A 25,594-nucleotide genomic window follows, 5' to 3' on the forward strand; every position below is an offset into this window, starting at 1 on the left:
CAAAAAAGGGGATGGATATAGAAGAGCATGGAGCAAAAATCTAAGAAGTTGTGTGATTTCATATCTGGTATCAACATAAACAGCCCAGAAGTAATTCACCATTCAGCATATGAGGACAAGTTTAAACTTCATTTGTGCCATTCATTTCTTTCCTTAGCTCTTCTTGTTCCTCTCTCAAAGGTTCCAGCTCAGGCCCATCCGGTGCAGTTTCTTTGTTCCAGTTATTTCTGCCCTCACTTTCTGTCCTTACAGATTGAGGGTCCTCTTCTTTTGTCTTTCTCCTCTTCTCCTCCTTGGCAAGCATACGATAATTATAATAATTCATGATGAACAGGAAGGTTCCTGCCAGCACCATCACAGCTCCACATTTAATGAACATATATTTATAGTCCCCGAAGGTATCAATAAGAGTTCCTGTAAAACATGTATTAAAAAAAAAAAGAAAAGAAAAGAGAAACTTAGAGATGAATGTAAAATATTGTATTTTCAGATCCTAAGTATAAAGGGACAGCATGGTCTCTTTAGGATAGAATAAAACCTTTTCTGGACTTCTGTTCTCATCCCCAAATATTCTGCTCCTGCAAATATCTCACACAAGTTCCACCACATATTCTGTGGGTAGTTAATGTTGATACAGGTAACACTACCAATAATTTGTACAGTTAAGTTGAAGAGGACAGAAACCCTACATTTCCTAGTCTGGACTTTTCAGGTAGATCTATTTTTTTCCACGCAGAGGCAAAGTCATCTGATCACAGAGTCTGCAGACAGTCTCCATTAAGTCCAGTGATCACTTACAAGGACATCCATTTAACTTAGTAGTTCTCAGGCTGTCAACAAAAGCAGCAGCTTTCAGGAAGGTGTTTGTATGATAGGACCTGGCCACTGGGTCTCACCTCAGGCTCCTGATAAAGACCCTTCCAATTTATTCCACCACGGGTCATCACCAGCATTAGAGAGGACTCAGCTTTTGGTCACAGTTGCCCTTTCTGCATTTATACTCAGGATCTAAAGATGAAAGGGCACTGCATGGAACTGGAAAACATTAGTTCCAGGGAAAGCAAAGATGATGCTGTCAGTGTCAGATAGTTTTAATGCCAAGACAAATGTGACAGGTTCCTCTCAAAGGTTAATGCCTCTGCTATGGAGTTACAGAGTAATTGAAAGGAAGCAACTTAATTGAAATGTCAGTGTTCTCCATTATGTCAAAATGTAATGCAAATCTTATTGGGAGTATGATCCTGAGCATTAATTCCCATTTACTGGTGCAACACAGACCATTCTTAACATCCCAAATCCTAATTAAAGTAAGACCCACTCCTAACCTGGCCTTCACACTATAGATAGTCCTCCTTGAAACCAGCCCATCATCCATCAGCTCTCTGATTCTTTGGACTATGTTCTCCTCCTTAAAAAGAGGTACCTTTAATTAATTCCTGACTGACCTCTAATATTGAAAAGCTGATGATTAATTATCCCACTGCATTACACTAACAAGGGATTTTTTATGGCCACCAAATAGATTTCTGGATCACAAAAATAATAATTTTTAACTGGTTTTTGGTCAACAGTTCTTCCTGAATCATTCTTAGATGCCTTGTTACACCATTTTCAGTGCACTGAGTTTTTCCTGTTACTGGTGAAACATCAACCAAATGTTAATTGCAACAATTTCTCCTTTTCTGCTAATCAGGATGACCTAGAGGTCACCTAAATAGGTTTCAATGAGAGTTTTAATGAGTAAAGTATTGGAAAATTCAACAGTAGGATAGTCTTGCCTCTTTTCCTTTGAGAATAAGATAAAGTCATAAAACACACTGGGAACAATTTACCTAGTTCATTAAAGCAGAACCTTGCAGTAGGTTATTAAAATGCCAAAGAACCAATAAATTTGCTGCTTATTAAAATGGTGGGGGAAACCCTACAAAACTGATATTACTGACTATTACACAGAACAGTTTCAGCCTCATTAGCAGTCTCTGGTCATTAACTTAATCTTCCACACAGAAAATGATATAATTCAGCAGACAGTAATTCTAAAATTGTATTTTCTTTTGTTTGTCATTAATTAAATAATGACTCTCTGAGAGCGCAGGAGGACCCAGCTGCTTCTGTCACATTGTATGAGCTACATGGTAGCAGGAAGAATTAAATGGTTCTGTAAGATGTGTCCTACAGGCTATTAGCCAGACCTGTTTTGAATCCAGGAAATGGGGTTAAACTGGCTTCTTTCTGGGCAGTCTTTAAATTTAGTGTGATAGTAGAGTTTAACTTTTATATATCCACACAAAACCAATTAAACATTTTTGCATACTTAAAGGTGACCAGTTTATAAACCAGTTCTGCAAGCTTGCACACAGGTGAAATGCAAATTGCAGCAGAGTGCACATTGATAGAATGGTATCTAGACACTGAGATGATATCATCTATGAAGTAATTTAATTCATAGCTGACTCAAATTTGACAAGGACTGCACTTGAGCCAAACGCCAGATTCAACTAAGGTGCCTTCCAGCCATGGTGTGTTCCTTATAGACCATGGGGCACATGGTCCATAAGGAAAGAAGTGAAGGCTGTCCAACTCACAGGAGATCATTGCTCCCACTTATCTTCAGGTGACTGTAAGCCCTGCTGGAGATTCAATATGGTCAGCATGGACCGTTGACAGTCTCTGCCTTTTGGTATTTCAAACCATGGCATCCAAACTAAACCTTTTAAAAATTTTTTTCAAACAGCCTTAAATCTATCAGGTGTACTAAGGTAACTTAAATCTGTAAGTGGAAGTACTCAGAGCCTTAGACACAAATGGCAAGGCTTAGGTTTGAGTCAACAGGAGAATTTCACATAACTATTATGTTTTATTGTGATTAAATTGTAGTGGACTCCAGCCTTTTGCAAGAGTAAGAGTTTCTAGAAGGAGTGGTCTGAAGCACAAGGCTGCAGGAAATCCCACTCTGCAAGTTCAGTTCAAGTGTTGGAAGGCATCAGAAACTAAAAGATCACTCTCCAAACTATTGACTTCAACTGGAGGACGACACAGAAAGGAGCACCAAGAAAATGCTGGAGAGACACCTAGGACCTGACTTCCCTTTCCAATTAGGAGTGGAGAAATGGTGGATGAGAAGCAGAGAAAAACCCATTTAAAATCATTTCTTAAATACTGCTTGCAGGAATCTCAACATAAACAACGTAGTGGAAGCAGCAGAAGAAAATTGCCTTACCTCCAATAGGTGGTCCCAGCAGTATCGTGCAGCACTCTGCAATGGTGACCAGGCCAACAGCGCTTGTGAACCGGGCAGCTCCCACGAGGTCCATGAGAGTCTCAAAGAGCATGGCACAAACCATGCCAAAGGCCAAGCCAAAAAAGACAGAGTAGACAACCAGCCATCTGTAGCCAGAAGCCAGTGGGCAGAGAAGGTGGCAGGCACCATTAAAAGCAATGGAGAAGCTGAAAAAGTATTGAATCCGTGGCCTCACCCACTTGCTGTTGGCAATGATGCCAGTGGTGGGTCGGGCAATCATGTCCACGATAGCAAGGATTGAAAGGAGGAAAGCAGCTGAATATTCATCATTGCCAACGTGTTTTGCATAGGGTGCCAGGAAAACAATGGGGGCAAAAAACCCCAGGAACATGAGCACGTTTCCTATCAGGTAAATTAAGAACCCTCTGTGCTTAAAGAGGGAAAAATCGAGGTACTGATTGATCTTTTCACAACAGTCCTTTCCTTCTTCCTCTTCCATTTTATTCTCTGTGGGGGCATTTGTGGGGCTACTCATTTCTACGGCATTTCCAGTGACCTCTTCTTTCAGAGCATCCTTCCTCCTCCCAGTTACCTGGGATTTAACTGATGCTGTGGCCGGCCCAATGGGTCTGAAGAGAGCTCCTGCCACACAGCAATGTAATAAAATTGCCCCAAGAATTAAAAAGCTGCCCCTCCAGCCAAAATTGTCAAAAAGGAACTGGTTGAGAGGAGCCAGCGTGCAAAGCATCACAGGGCTCCCTGCCATAGCAAGGCCATTTGCAATGGGTCTTCTCTTCAAAAAGTATTTCCCTATGATTATCACTGATGGCTGAAGGTTGAGAGCAAGGCCAAGTCCTGGAACAGAGAAAAATATCTGAGACACACAAAGGAATACCTGAGACCCATTTAATCTCGACTTACTGGTTAAGATAAATCAATGGACAATTGGTCAACTGGTGGCTCTTCAACACAATAGTCTGCAGGTAAACTTCACTCAGGCTATCCCTAAACTTCTGCCTGCCACATTTGAGTAAGCAGCCCGCAGAAAGACACTTTCGGTCAAACAAAGTCCCTTCCTTTCACACTGCAAATCTCATGGGTGGCAAGGCTAGAACAAAGAGTTTGGTTCAGAATAAACTGAAACTACATTCTCCGCAAATGCTTGGTGGTTTTCTCCAGACACAGCAGCCTTGTTGGAGGAGAGGATGGATCTATTAAAGAAAATGACTGCTCAAAGTTTGAGGAAGGTTGTTCTGGCTTGGATAATGCTAACCATTGACTCACAAACTTCTGAAGTGCAACTGGGGCTGGCACTCCCTTGCATGGATGGTGGGCACCCAACACTGCTGCTGCACAGACAGACCTGCACAGAAAATAACATCGCCCCTCTCAGCCACTACTAAATTGATGGTGTGAGCAATTCAGGTCTGAGGCAAAGGATTAAGAGGTCTGCATGTATTTAGCAGAATAGCTACTGAGGATGCTAATTAAAGGGGACCCTAGTGTGTTGCTTTTAATTAAAATGTATTTCTATTGCATTTAGATACAGAAATGGCATCACCAATCTGCATTTCTAACTCACTTAGCCAGCTCCTCTTGCACAGGTGAAGTCTGAAGGCAGAGATGACCAAATGCTGTAATGGTCTCAGCTTTCAGCGGTTCTGTTTGAGAGCATTAGCATATAACAATCTCTTCTTTTCAGAGCCACGAGGATGATTAGGGGACTTGAGCATCTCCCCTATGAAGAGAGACTGAGAGCCCTGGGACCGTTTAGTCTTGAGAAGACTGAGAGGGGATCTGATCAATGTCTATAAATATCTGAGGGGTGGGTGTCAAGTGGAGGGGGCCAGGCACACAGGCACACAGTGATAGGACAAGGAACAATGGGTTCAAACTAGAACATAGAAGATTTCGCCTCAACATGAGGAGAAACTTCTTTACAGTGAGGGTGACAGAGCACTGGAACAGGCTGCCCAGGGGGGTTGTGGAGTCTCCTTCTCTGGAGACTTTCAAAACCCACCTGGATGAGTTCCTGTGCAGACTACCCTAAGTGATCCTGCTCTGGCAGGGGGCTTGGACCTCTGACATACTGTGAGTAGTTCCATCATGTGCAGTACTTCCTTTAAAAGTTAGATTTTTCAGAACTCCATCAAAATGACACTTAAAACTCGTGCCACATATTTCCTAGCCTATCATCAGGGAAAGAACGAGTCACATTAGAACAAAGCAGAAATGTAATCCTTGAAGTGATTGTATCAGAGAACGTGAATCCTGAAAATAGGGTCATGCAGACTTTTTCTTGTTCATTAGTCTATATAATTAGTTTGTTTAACTGTGCAGTACATAATTAGGCATATTGCTTTACAGAAGATAATTTAGAAAGGTCAAGGTCCTCAAAATTAATTAAGGAACACTCTCATTAGTCGCTGAGAGAGTAGAATCCAACTGATACAGCAGAATTCAGCCAAAGTTGGATAGCTTCCTTTTGAACCATTTTGCAACATTATGACTTTTGCCAAGTCTAAGATTTTTTTTTTTAAGTATTATTTTTAAAATTCATTTACTTGGAAGCTTACAGCATTAAAAATAAATTGAAATGGCACCATATTCAGGTTAATCTTGATATAAAACAAATTCACAGCATGAAATTTTCTAGCTAGCCCATATATTTGGTAGGGCATGCCTCTGGAAAAATACAGCCTGCTCATAACGCATAACGGGCTGTATTCATCCTCATGAGAGGGCTGTCCTGAGAACTATGGATATAAACACAGTCTTGTTTAGACAACACCCTTGATGGTGCTCAGACACAGGGATGCATCTTCTTTCACCTGAGAAGATGCAACATGGTGGATCAGTGTTTGCTTTAGTTTCCTATTTCCCAGGCTGGCAGGTAAAGGCAGAAATCAAACCATCATTTCCACAGAATCACTTTTGGTAGGGACCTACCACATGTCATGCAGAGAAGGAAAATCAGACTGGATGCCAGCTACCCACTTAAACAATAATCAACTCAATTTTTTGATTATGTGGACATTAATTTGTCAGTTGGACAAATCTAATTTAATATTACCTCATGCTCTTGCCATTAATTAAATTTGGAGAGTTTCAAATTGGCTGACTGGAAATTTCAATTTACTTCAAGCTTTTGGCTGACTTTAGATGGAAATGCATACATCCATTTTATTTCTGTTTTCAGAAACTATAGCACCTTTTCCATGGCTTGAATTGTTACTCAACCACACTTCTTCCTCAGGGATATGACACAGAGGCCTACCAGTAGTGTTGAATGAACAGAAGCAACTCTGTGCCAGAAGGAGCATCCTTCCCTAGAACAAATACATCTTCCTCATATTAGAAGGAAATAAGTGGTGGTACAGGAGTGAGCTGTGTAACTATTGATCTTGCTATTACTTTGTTACTCAAGGAGGATCCTACCAGACGTTTCAATGATCAACATTAGCAGGGCAAAGGTTAGTAAACATGCTTCACCCTAGGGCCCATTTTATTCCATCATGGTCTAATTGGTACAGATTGAGCTAAATTCTGACCACTCATTATTACCTGGTGTTTAGCTTTGAAACTTGCTGCTTCTACCTCAGACTTGAAGAAGGGGGTTGCATGCCTAAACACCTGTTTAATGCATCCAGGCTGGCACCAAACCCGCTTGCAAACCCCATTTCTTTTTCTAAGTGTTATAGGGAAACGAGAGAGGAAGAGACCATGGAGTTTACAGCACATGCAAAGTGCCTCATGCAGCCCACAGCTCAGTGCCATCAAGGACAGAGTTTAGAGCTGCTTCCCACAGCAGAGCCCATCTCCTGCTCTGCATGCCAATGGGAAAAGACATAATCAAGAAAGCAGCTGAGATTGCTGTATCTAATCCCTCCACCATAAACAGATACTTCCTGCCCTGCTACTCTGAAAATATTTCTATTAATATGCCAAAGGCACAAGAGCATAGCAGAAACCTCCTAGTATCTTGTTTTTATCTCCATCCCTGCAAATTACACGGACATGGTCTTCTAAACCAGTCTGTTTCCTTTTCAGGCTGGTAGGAAGCAGGCTAGAGTGTGATGTTTACAAGTTGCTTTACAGTCACTGCAAATCGCCTTTACAGTCATCTTTCTCCTTGTACAGTAACACTGTCTCAGCTGTGAGATGAGCAGGCAGCTTCGTAATTGCCCTTGAATATTTCCATGCTAGACCTGACCAGTGACAGCACTTCAAGAGTAATTAGAGGCATCAAGCATGTTAGGAGAATTACAAGCAATCTTCCCTTCTCTATCCAATTAATATTCCTTCCCCAGCACACACACAGGGCCTGGAAATGATGGGTTATTAGCTAAGACCCCATCCACACAGCTGCCCTCATTCAGCAAGCAACAGGAAAAGACAGACATACACAAAGAAAACAAACCAAACCAACCAACCAAACCCCAGCAACAAAAAACCCCTATGCTTTGCTCTGAGGAAACATCACAGCATTAAAGATGAGAAGATATGGGGGCAGCTTGTCCCTGTACCTTGTTGCTGGAATGAGGGCTACACGTATGCATTGAGCACAGCTCAAACTACCAGCTCTTTGGGATGGGTAAAGATATTCAGGGATCAAAAAGGAGCAGGGTCTTCAGAAATCCTAGGTCTGGGGTTAGGCACAAAATTTCCTCCTAGCACGTTTTTAGAGAAGCACCTTTGAAAATTGGAGTTGGTGCCTTCCCACAGGCCTGTTCCTTGCCTGAGCCCTTCAGCTCACAAAAAATGCATATATTTTTAGCAAAGGATTAATGGTTTCCATGTGCTAATCCAGCATTAGTCAACTTGCTAGAGGACATTCGTTTAGCAGGGAATGAAGCAAGCTCATGCATTGATGAATATTGAATTTATCCACAGGAGACACTGGTTATTTTTATTTCTCATCATTTTGTTTCTGGAATCTTTTTTCAAGGAATCTGTGAGAGTTATTCAGCAAAAGCACAGTTTCATCTAACTGCAGCAATCAGAAAGAGTTGGGTTTCTAACTACTACTCCTTAGAAAGAGTAAGGTTTAAGACAGGTGTAGGAGAACAGGGTGACAAACTTTCTGTCCCAATTTACTTTGCTAGTAGCTGGTTTTATTGATTTAAATGTTGAGCTCACACTTTCCATGTTTAGAAAGCAGAAACACTTAATGCAGCTGCAGAGGGATAGGGAACACTCATTAAAACACACACCCTGCAACTTCAAAAGCCAATTTTGAACTCATTGTGTCATGTTTTCAGGCAGATGTCCTAGCTGCAACTGGAAGAAGCATTGGCTATACTTTGCTTATAATTGTAAGCAAAAATGCTTGTGATTAAACATCTGTACTCACACAGGTGGAGAACTCCAATCCATCTACCTTTAAAAGCAGTAACTCAGCAACTGCAGGCTTTAAAGATGCTGGACTGAGCCTATACCTTCTCCTGATTGAGTTTCCAATATAGAAATTCATATTTCAATACAGACAATTCATACTGTAACTTAAATAAGGAAGCACAATTTATTTTTTTTCTCAATAAGGAGAATATTGCATATTTCCAGTCAACTCCAGTAGTTATTATTTTTAGATGAAGAACCCCCTAACACCACAGGCAGGCATGGGCAAGTAAACTAAAGCAAATGCCTGAAATCTCATTTCATGTGTCTCGTAAGGCAAGAAAGCACACAGTAATTTAGGAACACAGGTGCTTTCCTCACAGTCTCACTTGTATCTCCAGGAGCTTGCCTGGCCCAGGGCAGAGCACAGTCAACCTGCATTCACTTCAGCAGGAGCTGAAGGCACTGATGGCCACCCTCACCAGCCCCTCTGGACAACAGCTCTCATCTGCAAAGAGCGCATCTGCTGATAAGATCCCACACGCAACCTTCAGCCAAGAACGCTCAGCAGGGGATATGCTCTCTGCTAAAACACATCTGGAGCAGCAGTCCTTGTCTCACCAACTTTTTATCTTAGCAGCTTCTCATTGTGTTTGGCTGAGGTGTCCAAGTGTGGACACCCCAAGCCAAGAAATCCTAGAATGAATCATAGACTGGCTGGAGTTGGAAGGAACCTTAAAGATCATCTAGTTCCAATCGCCCTGCTCTGGCCAGGGACACCTCCTACTCAATCAGGTTGCTCATGGCCTCACCCAGCCTGGTCTTGAACACTTCTAGGGATGAGGCATCCCCAGCTTCTCTGGGCAACCTGCTCCAGTGTCTCACCACCCCCCCAGTAAAGAACCTCTTCCTAATGTCTAATCTAAAATCATGCTGCTGTAGTTTAAAACCATGGCCCATAAACCTCAAGTGCAGATGGAAAAGAGCTGCTTGCTTCTTACCTGTGATGAAACCCACGCAGATGTAGAGCTGCAGGATGCTGGTGCAGAAGGCAGCTGAGACCATCCCAATGCCACAGAGCAGGCCTCCAAACATAACCACAGGTCGACTGCCATAGCGATTTACCAAAATACTGCTAAGGGGACCTGGGGAAAGAGCACAAAATGGTCCTTGAGGTAGGGTTCATCTGAGAGAGGGGCATGTTTGACACAAAGCAGGTAAAACTCTGTCATATCAGTGCCCTGAGGTGCTGCTGACAGCTTCTTGGGTGGCTTCAGGAAGAAAATTAAAGAGAGGAAGATGGTCTGCACTGTGTGGAGAGAGCAGCAAGTCCATTGCCACACAGTTGGCCATGTAGTTGGTGACAGTTCAGACAAACACATGATCTCAACATTGGAGCTTCTTGAGTTCTTATGATGCTAAACCATACACACAAAGCCCTGCTTCATATTACAAGGCTGAAATCATGAATACTGCTGCATTTTTAATGCCTCTGTTTAATGTGATTCCGATACTGCTGACCAGGACTTAGGCTTCAGCAGAACGGTTGTTAATTAAATCTTTATAGCAGCCTATGTAGGCTAGAAACAGCTTGGAGATGATGGATTAGCCAGAGCTCAAAAGAACGAGTTGGGTTTTCTATTTACGTAAAGAGGTGGTTCAGGAAAGTGCAAAATTATGAAGAAGGGTTAACAAAGGTTGTGCACACCAAAAGGACACGTTGAAATCTGAAGTGGAACATGCCAGCAGCTTTGGGTAGAGACAGAAAGAAGAGAGGTCTTGTGTATAGTAGTCTTGACCAGGCAGAGAACCAGTAAAAATCAGAGGCACAGAATAATATAGATCAGAGGGATTTTAAAGGTCTCAAGACCAACCTCTTGCTCAAGGCAGAGCCCATTCTGAAGTTAGATCAAGCTGAGAAGTCAGAACAACAGAAAGCAAACCGAACATGACAGAGTGGTCCAGAAATCAAACTATGAGATGTAAGGAAAAGATTCTCTATCACTAAAACCCAAACCAAAATGCTGCAAAAATTGTGCTGGAAATGAGGCAGGAGGATAGAGACAGCACTTAGTATCTTATCTTACCTGACTATTTCTAGCACTGCTCAGCACACAGCAGTAGTTATTTGGAGCCCAATATGCCTGCTTGCTTCATTCCTGCTGTTACAAAGAGCCCACACCATCCACATACAGATTACTGGAAATGGGTATTTTAAGCTTCCAGGCATCTCTGAAGAGTTTAGCTGTGGGATCTACCTTATCGCAGAGCCACTTGGTAGGATGTTTACCTTTGCTTAAATAATCCCAGCCAGAAATAATGACAGAGCTCCTCCCAGACCTTGCAAATCATCACTCACTTAGGCACAGAAGTCAGACCCAAAAACCTTAATATCCCCTCAGCATCCATACAAGTTCTCAGCTGTTCTAGTGTGCACAAGTGAAAACCAGTAGGTATGACTGGCTTAATCTAGGGAATGAAGCCCAGTGATGTAAAATATTTTCCACTAGATGTCTAAGGTCAGAACACTCAGAAATTAAATACAGACAAGCAGAGTCTTAACAGCCTCTCTGTAACTGTGTGATCTATAACCTGGTCCCATTGACTGCACCATTCAATTATAACTTCTGTGAGTGTATAATTACGTAGAGAGTTTTCTTTCCTAATCCTGTAACTGGATCCACAACTATGAATCCAGAGTGCTGGACAGAGCACTACAGAACGCAATGAGAAGTTCTGGGGAAAGAGGTATGTGTGTCAGATCAGCACAGCAGGAAAGGGACCCCTTTCTCACTGAGTTTCCACTGGTCAGGGCTTAGACTTGCATCATGGTTGAGCTGCTCTCAGCATGTCCTGTAATTCAATAGATCAAGCCAGTGTTCCTCAAAGGCACCAACATATTTAGCTGCAGCCTAAGGGCTCACAACTCTTCCATTTTTCAATTTTCCACATGTCTGCATTTCTCCTGAATCAATCTAATTACTCAACTAAGAAAATGTGGTTTCAATTACCTTCTCCTGCTGGGAGAGGGCTTTCACATTGGCCCTAAAACTACAGAATGTCATACTGTAGAGCAGAGCATTTAAAGCCCACAAGATTCCTGCTAAGGTTCCTCTTCTACTCTGACTTGGGGCAGCCTCTGAGGAGAGAACCTTCTGCTAGGAGAAGTAAAGCAAAAATGCTCACATTTAACCCAGCAGCATCTGCCTGGGGAGAAGGGAAATATGACTCTATGTCCCTCTCACTCTAGTCTATAAGCTGTTGGTATTGGCTTCACTCATCAGTAAGGATGGGTTTGGACCATGACAGCAGCTGATACACTGGAAAGAGCTGAGAGTGGGACAAATTCTGATCTCCAAAGTGGAGGCTGGAAGAAATGAAAGCAAAATTTCGTATCCCAGCCATTGGCTTTACAAATGAGAGCATCCTGGGACACCCTTCACGAACTGTTAGTGTCCTCAACTGTAATCCAACTTCCCAGTGATCACCTGTTAGGCCACAAGACCACAACTGCTCCCTGTTCTTGTCCTGTGTGATCTCTCAGCAATGGCAGGTCTATGTGACCTTCAGCAAGGCAGCCTTTATCTGCTGTAACCAGAGTTATTAGTTTTACAGAGGGATAATCAGTCCCACACAGCCAGTCAAGGTAGGTGAGCTGGGGTCTCAAAGGAATTATCTGCCTGGACTGTGCTGAGTTCACAGGGAACTGTGACCAACTTCAGAAGCAGCATAAGCCTCTCTCCTTCACAGCCTGAAACCTTAAGTCCAGGCCCTGTGAGCCTGAGTTACAGCATTTGATCTTGACCAGCATCATCTACATAAGACTGAGGGCTGGAGATCTCTAAGGTACTGAGTGCAGCCAGTTAGAGGAGAAAACAAGAGCACAGCATCTGGAGTAAACCTTTACAGCTACTGAAGAATCCACAGGAAATGCCATGATGAGTACTCACCCTGCAGAGAAAGCATCAGCTAGACCTACATTTTACAAGACACCACAGAAGCCAATCCAGGGATTCAAACAGCTGGGAAACCAAACTTCCCTGAGCTGCTGCTTGGAGGCTGAAGGTTTTGTAATAGCTGTGAGCAGACCTTTCAGATGCACTGAAGCAAACACAAAATCACATCCCCAAAATTACTTCCACTTAAATCATCTGGAGCTACAAATACATCCATGGGCTTTAATAGAGCAGCCTTTCAAAAGCTGTCCCATCTCCCAGCAGAAACCAGCACACGCAATATGTCACATAGCTGTGCACACTCCAGCATGCAAGCCCTGCCAGTCTGGGCAGGCACGTGGAGCACAGCCACACACACCTTCACCCTGCCCACATGTCTTCAGTGATCAGCATCACACCCAACCCATCTCAATGCACCTCTGCTGCCCTGCTCTGCCACAGGCCACCTGTAGTGTATTTCTCACAGGGAGCTGACTGGCCAACAAACATTAGATAACTTCAGCAACAACATTGTAGGGAGCTTCAGAGAGCATCAAATAGCTGGCATCAGGGCAGAGAAATTATGGAGAGGGAACAACAAAACCAGCACTGCTGTTGTGGGAAATAGGAAACACAATTACTGCTTTGCTTGCAGCTATTGCAAAAATTAAAAGATTGACAGCCCCTGGAAGCATGGTGGAATTGAAAAGCAGGACCTGTCATCTACCAGTTATTCAGCTATGAAAAGAATAAAGAGGCTGTATATTACCACACAGAAACCATTTATGGTAATAGCATGTGCAGCTTAGATCTCAAGGCACCTTCACTTGCTAATACCTGCCTGGTCAAACGTGCAGGAACCACAGGTTCCCTTCCTGGCATCCAAACAAAATCATTCTTCTTTCCCGTGAGCCAGTGGTGAGAGAAGCTAGCAGGAATTGGGTTGATTTTCACTTCTTAATTTACAAAGTAAGGTGAGGAAAGAGAAACAGCTGGCAAAGCTCTCAGAAAACTGCCACTTACCTGGATTGACTTTGCAGAAGCAGCTAAGTCCCTGAAAAGTCCTGGCAAGGAGCAAAAGCCATCCCAGCTGCTGATTGTGTTCCCAGTCCATGGCTTCTCAGGGACCAAAGCAACCAGGGCTAATGCCACCCAACCAGCACTGTCCCTGCATCTCCACCACCACGTCACCATCGAACTTCTCAGGAGATAATGGGAATTAAAATTTTTCATGTCCTTTCATTGCAATACTTTAGAAGGACAAGGATGCCAACATAGGACTGGTAGTAACTAGTGCTTCACTGCAGAAAGGGATGGCATCTCCACCCAGCCAGCCTTAGGGTGCAAGGCAGCCACTTCCACAACCCAGGAAGTGGCTTCCGCCCTCCCAGTGAACTTCCATCCGCAGCCATCATCCATCATAAAGGGATGGTGCAAGACAGCGGAGGACACAAGGGGCATGCTGAGCCTCATCCTGCTGCTGGCTTTGCTCAGAGCTGTGCCTGTGACTCTGCAACTCCCCTGGCTCACAGAGCACTGCTTAGGGACATGCTCTCCAGTGGAGCTGCCATCCTCCCCTGGGTAAAAGCAAGGGCAGCCCACTCAGAAACACCTTGCTTTAGACCCCAAGGGCTTGCAGAGCAGGGTGCACACCAAGGGGGTTCTGCCTGCAGTAGGACTCTGCAGTCTGGAGAGCTACACCAAATATCCCCAAAAGATGCAGCTGGGATCACTGCACTCCTGGAAGACTGATGTAATGAAAAGCACTATCCTCAGCCCATATAAATCATGCTGGTTTAGTGCCTGCCCTATATAAAGCCTCTCTTTTCTCATACCTGTGGCAGGTTTCCATTCGTTGTTAGCTGGTACATGAAAGGCCACGTCAAAGAAGCTGATCTCGGTGGCAAGCAAAACACAGCAACTCGCCGGTGGGAAATACAGCAAGCCCTAACTCATTTGTTAGCTTGTCCAATTACTTTTCACCTTGAGTTTTGTGTTTGCAGAAGTGAAAAGGACTCTGAAGAAGGGATTGTATAAACCATAAAGAAAATGCAAAATACTCTAGACTTTCCTCTCTTCTCCACCACAAAGTCAGGCCATCTTGTAATTCATTCTTTTTGAGCCGCTGAACTATGATCCAGAGAGGATCCTAACATAGAGCTGGCATTTAACAAGACATATCAATCCAGGCTGGCTTGAACTCTTCCAAGTATGACAGTTCTCCAAAAGAAAAATAGACACCTGAATTGCCTTTCTGTTTTCCTCAGCAAGCCTTATGAATTTTTTATGAACTGCAAAACTTCCAGTGTTGGTATAAAATCCCAATGTATTTTTAACAGGAACTAAACCATTCTTCTCTCCCATACTTCTGACCATATACATACAAACCTATCCCTTATTTGTAAAGTTTGGCTTGTCAATTTTTTCAGAGAAACTAATATTAATAGAAACACTTTTCTCCCTTTTTTGTGGAACCTGGTTTGGATGAATTTCTGCTGAAATATTTCTGTGCTCTTAGAAAAGCAACTGAGAACCTGAAAGACTGACCCTGTAGCCCAAAGGCTTCCATGCAAGGTGGGGTTTTTCCAGGTTTCACAACACTAACCTTTTGAGAGTGTAAAGTGGCAGAAAGCCATTGCAAATGTTCTGTGTCTGCTGGCGAGACCATTTGATGGCCATGCAGATGATAAAATAGCAACACTTTAAAACAGTCCACTGCACAGGCCCCAGTGCTGGCACATTTGGGATCACCAGTGCCCCCCTCACCAGGACTGCAAGCAGCTCTTCCCACTTTTCCACAGTGGCAAAAGTCTCTAAAGAGCTGTTACTGCACAGGGACATTGGTCAGCACAAAAAAGCCTGCCCAGATAGTTAATATTTTCCAAACTACTGAGGAAACACAGATAATACTGAGGAATTCAGCACAACATGACTAGCATTGACTGTGTGGAGTCACTGGGGACATAAGAAGGAGCATACTCAGCTGGGAGGGAAGAGGGGGAAATCATTTATACTAATAAAACAAAGTCTATTATTACACTAGTAGTAAAACAACAACATGAGCAGGCCTGCAATTTCCTCAGTAATAATCTCATTCCCTTGGTGGAATAACAACACTGCCGTTGGCCTCGTAATTTATCCACCAGGGTCCCAGCCCATTGTAACAGAGCAACCTCCTCATTACCCCGCAAATGAAAGCAAGTGCCCCCATGTTATTAACAGGCTGACAGAATCCACCGACCTCCTGAGGCAGAGGGGAGCAGCAGCAGAGGCAATCAGCACCTGGTAATGATGTACGCCCCAAAAGGGAGGTGGCCTGAGAGAACACAGGGCACAGTCTCAAAGGCAAGGGGAAAGTGAAGGAAGGATTAAAATCTGCAGCCTTTTGGTCTTTTGCTTTGCTTGAAGAGAAATTCAAAGTTCAGGACCTGGATGGTTCATGTTCTTAAATGTGAGCTTGGAGAACCGCTGACCGATGGCACCTGAGCCTTGCACACGCCTACTTCAGATCACCAAAGAACTGCTGGTACCTGGTAATAGTACAGTGTATTATTAGTTTCAGCTGCTTGGTTCAGAGGGTTTGTTTTGCACATGCAAGGATTGAGAAGCCCATACACAACTGGTGCTTCCTCAAGCAGTGCTGCTGGAGACAGGATGGTCATGCATGTCAGTGCTTAAGGACAAGAAACAGCAAGCAAATGACCCAGGCGACAGCCATGGTATCAAATACCCCCCTCCATCAGACTCCCAAGAGCAGCTTCCAAAGACCTGTCCACCCCTAAATTGCCTTCTGTTATTATTACCCTACACTGTAAATAATCATTTTTACACAAGCAGGCTGAAGTCCAGCACATGCAATAGCAGCTCCCATAACCACCCAGTCACCAGAAGCTGTCTCTCGTTCTTTCTCGCCGATGACGAAAGTGATCTGTACATAAAGTGGGCAATGGCTACAGTTTCAGCACAGCCCCCATGAGAAGTATAAGCCAAGCATGCAAGAGACTGGACTCATTTTACCTGGTCATCAATCCAGGCTCTGTGATTGTTGCTGGATATCTTGGGCACATCCAGCTGAGAAGGCAGTTGGGTGTAAACGAAACCAAGCTGTGGCAGCCCTCTCCCCCCTGCACCTACCAGGCACATTGTTGGGAAGCCAGGAACCCTGATCCCCTCATCAGAAAGAGGTGCATTTGCCACAGCAGCACCCTGAATTTAAAAAAAAAATAAATAAAAAGAAGAAAACAAAAGCAGAAGAGGCCCAAGCTTCACAAACACAAAGTGTCCTCTTCCCTGCCCAGCAATCTTGTCTGATCAGTGCTGTGGCATTTCAGTTTCCAGACCACACAGCTGACACGTGCTGCTCCTGCGGCACACAGAGGAGCCACAGGCCAGCGGCTCCAAAACTGGGGCTGGAGCCAAGGTCCTTCATGTCACTTCATATTTAGGCAATTAATTAACTGCTCCTGCAAGAGGATGGCGTTGCAGGTGCTGAGCACACAGCTGCCTGTGCTCACCGGTTTCCCCAGGCTGCTGGCTGGGATCCTACCCACACAGCAGATCACAGCTGCTGACCTTCAGAAGGTCATGACTTCATGTTTCTTGAATTTCTTTCCTAAGATTTTTTTTAGCCAACCTTTTGCTTGGCAGGACCACAGACTTTCATCCCTTCTGTCAGTTGAAGCCTGACTGCAGAACATGAGTCCCCTGCATGGCTGAAACGTACTCTCTGAGACCAGGAGCCCTTTGTTAACAGTCTTAGCACACTGCTCTACAAGCAAATCGGCCACTGCCTGGGCATGCTCTTCAAAGGGTTTTGTCCACCTCTTGGAAGCCCTGCATAAATTGACCAAGTGACCAGTCATGCTGGAAAGCCACCCAGGGGCAGAAAAGCTGCAACGATGCAAGACAGGTTGACATCAACACTCTCCGCTCCCTTCCTACAGCAGCTCACAGAACTTGTACTGCATTGACCAGGGAAGAAGCTTTCACGTGTTTGAATTTCACTTGTAGGAGCAGATTATAACTTATTCCTGGACTTAACACCTGCCCACAAAGCATTAACAACCTCACAATCAAAATCCTTTACTTTCTTCTTCCTAGTTCTTATTAATCTTGGGTTTTATTAAGTCTATCACATCTCTACTACTGCTGCCTGGTGACCTTGCTAGCTCCAATGAAGGGCAAAATGATAAAGCGTTGTGACCAAGTCCACCAACACAGAAATATTTCACCCAAACCTATAGTGCCATTATCCCTCTTAAGTAGAACAGGGCTATTTAAAAAAATAAAAAATATAAGCACATATGTGGTGACCTTGCAGGGCTTGAGTGCTCTCTGAGAGTCAGGAGAAGTATATGAATCTGCAGTGCCATCCATTACAGAAATCAAATCATTCCTCACCTGGCTTTCTTAACAAAACCCCCAATCATAATGGTGCTGCTACCCCAGAGATTGCCCCAGTGTGGGAAGAGGTCTTGTTTCAATGACAAAGGGAGGCTGATTGGCTCTTGGTATTACTCCAAGAGATGATGATTATAAGTGAAAGGATGAAGTCCAGCATGAGGTAACTGAGCACAGGTATTCAGGGTAAAGCTGCCTGGGCTTTGGCCATGGTTGCAGGACGCTGGATACCTACTGTGGGGTAAGCAGAGATCTTCTTTTTGTATCAGCCCTACACAAAATATCCAGGTGGAAAAGAATATGCCTAGGGAAATCCTAGCAATGAGCCTACCTGAGAATTCTTGTTGAGCCAGTGCAGTAAACAGATATGTAGGGAGATGCCACGATGCAAATAGCCCTGTCCTCCCCTCCTCTTGTAACCCTGGGTCAGCACTAAAGGCTGATGAGGAGACATTCATGCCACTTTGGACATCCTCAGGTAAGTGAGGCATCTCACAGATTGGTCAGACACAGTACAGAACCCAGAGGACCAGAACTGGTGCTGAATTTTCTGGAGAGTCCAGCAAGCAGCCTGCTGCACACTGCAGATGCTGGGAAGCCCACAGAGCAGTCACCCAAGCATGATATACAAGGATAACCTCTTTGCTTTTTAAGAGTGAAGCCACTCATGTAGGAACTCACAGGCTTGGGGCTCTGGGTTTCTGAAAGAGCAAGAAAAAGTCCCAGCACATGCTGTGCTGGCAGCTCATTTCTCAGCAGCAGGGGGTGAAAACAGAGCACCTGAGCACGCTATCTGCAAAAGGACTTGTGCCTTGGAGAGATTCTTTCTTAAAGGCCAGGTTGGATGGGACTTTGAGCAGTCTGATCTACTGGAAGGTGTCCCTGCCCACAGCAAGGGGCTTGGAACTAGATGATCGTTAAGTTCCATTCCAACACAAACCATTCCAAGATTCCATGATAATCAGGACAACAGCCTTGTAGGCAGCTCCACAGCAGTGATCTGCTCTCATGTAAACAGCTTCCTCCTGCAGTGAGGGGGATGTCCAGTAATCTGGGACTCCACACACAGAAAATCCACTGGAAAATGCTGGGCAATGCCCAACACTCAGTTTTACCAAGCACACCTGTAACCAAGTTTTTCGCAGGCAAAGTCTCCACCCAATCAGGGCAAGTCCTGCCCTGACACTTCTGGTCCATCAAGCAATAGCTGAACCAAAGCAGGCTTGCAGAGAGCTTGCACCTTCTGAGGCCTGGCCTAGACTCTATCACCCACTTGCTGCTTGACCTTGAAAAACACCTATCCCTCCCTCCCTATGCCTCAGTTTCCCCTTTTAGTGAGTACTTCACAACACTTGGGATGGGTGAAGAGCCCTGGGTAAAGTCATCTGGAAGCAAAGAAGATTTTGATGAAGCTTGCACCAGGACCAGAAGAGAATTTTGGCAGTTTTGATTAAGTTAAAAACTGTAGAATCAAACTCATTATTAATATAGCTTTATGCCACTGCATGTTGTAAGGTGCTTTCTAAACCTGTCACTGCAATTTATCATGCTAGCAGTGTAATAAAATACAGCTATAAAAATTTGGATTAAATGTTCAAGGTCAATGGTTGACTTTCAACTTCCCAATCTCCTCTTTGCCACTTTAGCAGATGCTTTATCAAGCAGTTATAAGCTCTGGGAGAAAGTTTCTTTGGAGAAATGGCTCAGTTGTGGAGCATCTCCAGAATTAAATCTTCAGACATTTCATCCAAATTATGAAACAATAAAAATATAAGAGTAATAAATACTGTTTGGCTTCAGGATAAAGTTTCTACTTCAGAAATGCTCTCATTCTTCTTGTGTTTGCAAAAGACAGCTCTCAGCCACTGTCTCTGCAAAACAGACAGAAGGTGATTCCCCAATTTTAGTAGAAATTTGGATGTGTAAGAACAGCACCCTGGAGATTTGGAGGGGGGAATATTACAGCAGCATATAGCAAGACAGAGACACACAGCAGTGCACAACATATTGAATAAAACCACTGTATGGTCCTGAGGCAGCTTAGCTTTTTATGCATTAAAAGGCAAGAGAAGCAGCACATATTTACATCTACAAACTATATACAAACACATAAAGCTTAACCAGCTCAGCAATTGCAAAAGAAAGAGTGCTACTCTTTGAAATGAGAAGGAAAAGCAAAGGTCAGATGTCTCCTGCTCCAGCCCCAGCTGTTCAAGCTGATCAGCTGAAATGACTCTGTGTTGGGATCTAGATTCTCTGTTTCACTCAGATGACCTCTGTTGTTTCATTACAACAAAAGGGGCATTTTGGCCACATAGTCACCATAAAAAAAAAAAAAAAAAAAAAAAAAAAAAAAAAAAAACCCACACAGAAAATGGAGACACATCCTAGGTATTAAATTATTCTCTCTATTCTGGCACATGTGCCAGAAAGCCAGCTCATCGTTCAAGCTCTAACAGTTGGCCATAACAAAAGACATTACTTCCCACAATCCTTACCTCTCCTATAGCCCTGGAGGAGACTGTAACAGCTACAAGAACATTACTGCTATTAAATTAGTGGCATCAGTATTTCATATTTTTAGAATGTTTGGCTGCCACCCTCAATGCTTAATAGGGCAACTCAATCACAGGCAAATTAATATTGCTTATCTTTTCCTTCCCAGGAGCTCAGCTGTCTCCTGCTTTCCCTGGGTAATGGTCATCTCTGGGGACCCATATGTGGCCTAGCTTGAAATGTGTCACCATTAAAAATAGCAGAAGGGCAACTCAGTTTGGTATTGTGAACACAACATAGGCACACGGTCCAAGCCAGGAGGTGTGAAGGTCAAAAGCTTTGGAATTTGCAATTATATTATTTAAGATTGTCTTCGTGAACGAAACTCACCCCTGTACATGAGGTGAGACCTTGGGAGCCTTGGTCTTGTGTTGGCACAGCAAAACCCAAGGAAACAGCCTACAAAAGGAAACCCTGCCAAGGTGCACAGCAACACAACAGGTGTCCTGGGATGCTCCACATTTTGACAATGTTGGCATGTCCTCATCACTCCCAGAGCCTGACACCTGGGAGCTGAGCTGCAGCTGAAGAAACCTTTAAGAAAGAATGACATCATCTCTCCTACTCACTTGTGGACAGATCCTGGCTCCTTTTCTTTACACCCAGCAGGCTCTGCTCCATAATACTTTTCTCATTTTGAGGTAAGGAATGAGGTCTCTGCCCATGACAAAAAAAGTAGAAACACTGCAAAACAGAAATCCTTTTTCATCAGATTGACAGGGTTTCACCCTGCAGGATTTGGTCATAGAAAAGCAATGTGCCCTTCTGCTCCTCATTCACCAACCTCCCAGCTGGCCCTCTGCAACTGGAAACATGGAATTGCTGAACATGAACAGTGGCAAGAACTACAAGTACCCTATCATAAAGTCTAGGCTATACACTTTACTGCACACTAATCTGTTTTACTACTTGTATTATAGTGACAGAATTGTTTTCTGCAACCTAGTTCAGATTAAGAAACTGGGGGATAAGACACATTAAAACTTCTGCAATATATATTGCCAGAGCCTCAGCTGGTGTAAAACAGCTTCCATGGGGAATTAAGCAAAAAGTGAAGGGCAGAAACAGTGCCAGTTGCTGATTTTCCAGCCTTAGTCTGAAAAAATGGCATTGCTTTGGTGCTACAAAACAAAGCCTCAGGTGGTCACTGTAAATCCGCATCCATGCTGTCAAAATTAACAGAGCTACTCCAGGGGAGATTTGGGTTAATTCACAGGAGCATTTTCAGAAAACACTCTTCATTTGCATTATTTACAAGATGCAAACATAAGCTCTGTTGCACAGGGAGCAGCACAGCCTCAGAACAAGTTCCCACACCAATGAGCATGCCAAGGACACAAGGGGCTGTTTCCTGAGGATGTTTGCAACCCAAAGCTGTGAGTGTCAGTGAGAGCATCGGACCCTCCATATCCTGTCAAGGCACAGGGCAGCACAGCTGCCCCCAGATCCCAGGGCTGGAGGAAGCCAAGCTGGCCAGACAGGACAGTCTTCATGGGGAGCATACCCATGCTCAGATGCCAGCCTTCTTGCCCTGAATCCTGGCTCTGAGAGCCACAGCACAACCCAGAGATAGGGACAAACACCAGGGACATGAATGCTGCAGCCTTTCCCTGAAGCCAACTGTGCAAACAGCAGAGTTTGTGTGCTCTTGAGGAAAGCTTTTGATCTACATGGCCACCTTCCAAAATCATGGTCATTTACTGTCACTGGGAAAGGAAGGAAAGGCATGGACAAGCCATGGCAATAATTAGCTGGTTCTCTACTAGTTACTGAGGACTCTGTTGAAAGCTTTTCTGTGAGTTCTTTCCTATGAGGGTGGTGGAACATTGGAACAGGTTGCCTAGGGAGGTGGTAGAGGCCTCATGCCTGGAAACATTCAAGGTCAGGCTTGATGGGGCTCTGAGCACCCTGATCTGGTTAGGGATGACCTTGCTTACTGCAGAGGAGTTGGACTAGATGACCCCTAAAAGTCCCCTTCCAAACCAGTGCATTCTTTTGCATTGTGAGAATTTCCTTTTTTTTCAGAAAAGATTAATAAAAAGCCAGCATTAAATTACTCTCTAGTTTTTCAGCAAAGCAAATCAAGCTTTGCTGCTCAAGCATCCTAACAGCTCTGACTGGCACTGCAGCAAAGCAAGGCTTTGGCAGCTCATGGGAACCAGTACCTCATTCCTGTAATGACAACTTCCAAATGACCGAAGTTGTTCATAAGTCAAACCCACTCTGGCATTAAATGCCCAGTCAATCAAATTAGATGTGTTAAATAGGCTCTTGGGCATGTGTGTTTCATTTGCTCCATGTTCTGCAAACTCCCACCACAGCCCTGTTTGCAGCCACTGATCAACTCAGCATCTCAGGGATGATCAAACAAGCATAAATCTCCTTTAAGAGCAGAGGAGAGGAAGTCTATTAAATGGACATAACTCTGAGCAACCACAAGGCAGGTGGGAAGGTACAAAGGTACAATTGCCTGCAATTAAGTCTAAGCGTGCCCACTTGTATCATCCCCCATATTATTATGCAATAGCCTCAGGGAAGGTAAAGTTAAAGCCCCTTGCAAAAAGGCAGGAGACACTCAATGGGGATACCAGTTCACTACAACATCCCAGGCATGCAGCATACAGAACTGGCTTGAATGAAAGGTAACAACATGGGTTGGAAAGTTTACAAACAGAGAAGGCAGAGGGGATCAGAGCAGAGTTTCACCTGCTCCAGCACCAACTCCCTGGCCATAATCTGTGCACCAAGTGGCTCAAGCCCCACATCTACAGTCCCGTGAGGAACCCCAGGGGCTGACAAGTGCAGGATTAATCTGCAGAGCATGTTTCTTGGTTATTCACATTCAGGCATGAAGCATCTCTTTTATAATAGAGGATGGGATCAGTTTTTTGTTAGAAGACAAAGCAGAGCTGGCAGCAACCCACAAAGATATCCAGGGAGCCTCCAACCTACAGGTAGAACTACTGCAGCAGTATAGGACAGGCGATGGGAAGGCAACTGAACACAGCAAGGGCATGCTGCTTATTTGCATGGCTGGGACTGAGGCAGAAGTGCTTTCTTCTATATTTAATAACAGATCACAGTGGAAATTTATCCCAAAGCCAGAGCATTTGCCAGGGCTTGGGCTCAGCATCCCATGAGGAAGGCCAAGAGGGTGTCTGGAGACAACGGCAGTGGCCTAAGTGGAAGATTTCTTTTTCTGAAGGGGTTTTGCCCTTAAAGTGCTCTATTTGTGCATTCTCAGATAGGAACTCAGCCCTTGCAGATCTACTGTCTGTGGGACCAAGCCTTTGTAGTGGGTTGCAAAGGACTCTAATTCAAGCATCCCTTCCACTTTACAAATCTTTACAAAACATCTTTACTTCCATTACCAGCTGGGCTCTCCAAAAAAGCACTACAATGCATTATTAAGGAAAAAAAATCCTTTTTAAAAATAAATATTTTAGAACTGCTTTAATAGCCAGGATAAATATTTAAGTTTCCTGCAATTACAGAGCATGGTTCCTGTCTACCTCCCACTGAAGATTTAATCAAAGGCAGCCCAAGATTTTCATTGAGTCATGAAAGTGATATCAAAATCATTAAAAACCTAAAATAAAATCAAAGTTATATGCACTACTTTGCTACTGACAAGAATGACTGACTATGGTGATTTCTTTGCTGTAATTATAAGCTGCCACAATAAACAAGCAGCTACTTCATTTATTGCTCTACCTTTGGTTGACACCCAGACCCAGCTATTTCACATCAGCCACTTCTCAGAGCACTGAAGCCCATGGAAAACTTTCATAGGTAACTGATTTTGGTGCAGGGATCCACCACTGCTACCCTCAGCAAGATGCCAGGTCTGGACCATGCTGGTACCTCACATCCTCTTGGGTAGAAAGTTTCCAACTTGTGTTAAAGCAAGGCAGGAGGACGCCAGCATCTTGCCTGTCCCCTTGCCACTTGGATGCAAAAAGCAGGGCTGGTGCTGTCTGCTTTGGGGCAGGGGGCAGTGGAGGTGCTGTGTGACAGGGCCAAGGCCACATTTTGTTTGTGGTGTCAGATAAAATCTCTGACACAGCCCACAGTTGGTACTGTGGCAGGGGAAGGGGTGTAGCCATGGGGCACATTGAGCACCTCAGGCTTTGGTGCACAGAGGACACCACACCCCTTCATTAAAGCTTCTCCATAGTTCTGTACCCATGTTAGTGAAACGAGCCCTCTTTTGGCAAGCAGCAAAAGTTCTGAAAGCCCAGCTGGAAATAAAAATGTCAGCACCAACTGCTCACTGACAGACTGCATTTGCAAAGGCATCTGGAGTCCTCCACAAGCCCAAAAGGTACCCAAAGGGGTCAGAAAATGCCTGCACCCACTGAACGCAGTGACAAATTCTGAAAGCACCAAGCTTGTTAAAAATCCCAACCAACACCAATTTACCTCTGAACAGCTGCCCCTTAGCCCCCTTAGGCTCCACATATGACTTGTTTCCCCAAACAAGACTGGAAACATTCTCAGAAAATAAAACACTGCTGCTTTCGCTCTGGGCTGGTCTGGAGCAGAGATTTCTGGCTTATTTCTGCTTTTCCCACACACCATGCAGCAGGGGCTGGTGCAGGGTTACTCACCCGCACCATAGGTCGTGGCCAACATGATGGAGGAGATCCACGCGATCTCACTATAGGACGTGCCAAAGAAATCCTGGATTTCTTTGAAGAAGATGGCTAAGCCTTTGGGGAAGGCATAGGCAAAGCCGATAGACACAAAAGCACCGAAGACCACCACCCAGCCCCATCCACCGTCAGGCGGGTCTGGGGCTCGCCCGGCGTTAGCTGGAGGTGGCATGGCCGGGCTGTGCGAGCCAGGGAAGCCCTGAAACACAAAGCGCAAAAGTGCAGAGTCAGATGCTGCTTCTCCCGGACTCCCTAGTCTGCAGCAACAAAGTGCAAAGGTGCAGAACCAGTCCCGGAGTTGCTATTCTCCCAGACCCCCAGCACGCAGTAACAGTATCACCCCAGCGCAGCTCCTGCCTGGTCTTGATCTAGACCGGAGCGTTCCACCCAATGTCCAAACGCCAGTGAGTGGCATTACTCTGGCATTTAATGCAAAGTGCGTTAGCTATATGTGTCAGTGCCTCCGGCAC

General features: G+C 44.4%; 1 protein-coding gene across 1 annotated transcript; it reads right to left on the reverse strand.

Moving 5' to 3' along the window:
• Positions 1 to 121: 121 nt before the first annotated feature.
• Positions 122 to 25,296, reverse strand: LOC128971702 (monocarboxylate transporter 2-like). Its single transcript, XM_054387329.1, has 4 exons — positions 25,080 to 25,296; positions 9,580 to 9,723; positions 3,221 to 4,096; positions 122 to 414 (listed from the first exon to the last, which is right to left on the reverse strand). Exons 1-4 carry the CDS (start codon positions 25,294 to 25,296, stop codon positions 122 to 124), a joined length of 1,530 nt encoding a protein of 509 aa, XP_054243304.1.
• Positions 25,297 to 25,594: the final 298 nt, after the last annotated feature.

This window comes from Indicator indicator, chromosome 15, assembly GCF_027791375.1.
Source record: "Indicator indicator isolate 239-I01 chromosome 15, UM_Iind_1.1, whole genome shotgun sequence".
In the NCBI taxonomy this organism is placed as follows: domain Eukaryota; kingdom Metazoa; phylum Chordata; class Aves; order Piciformes; family Indicatoridae; genus Indicator; species Indicator indicator.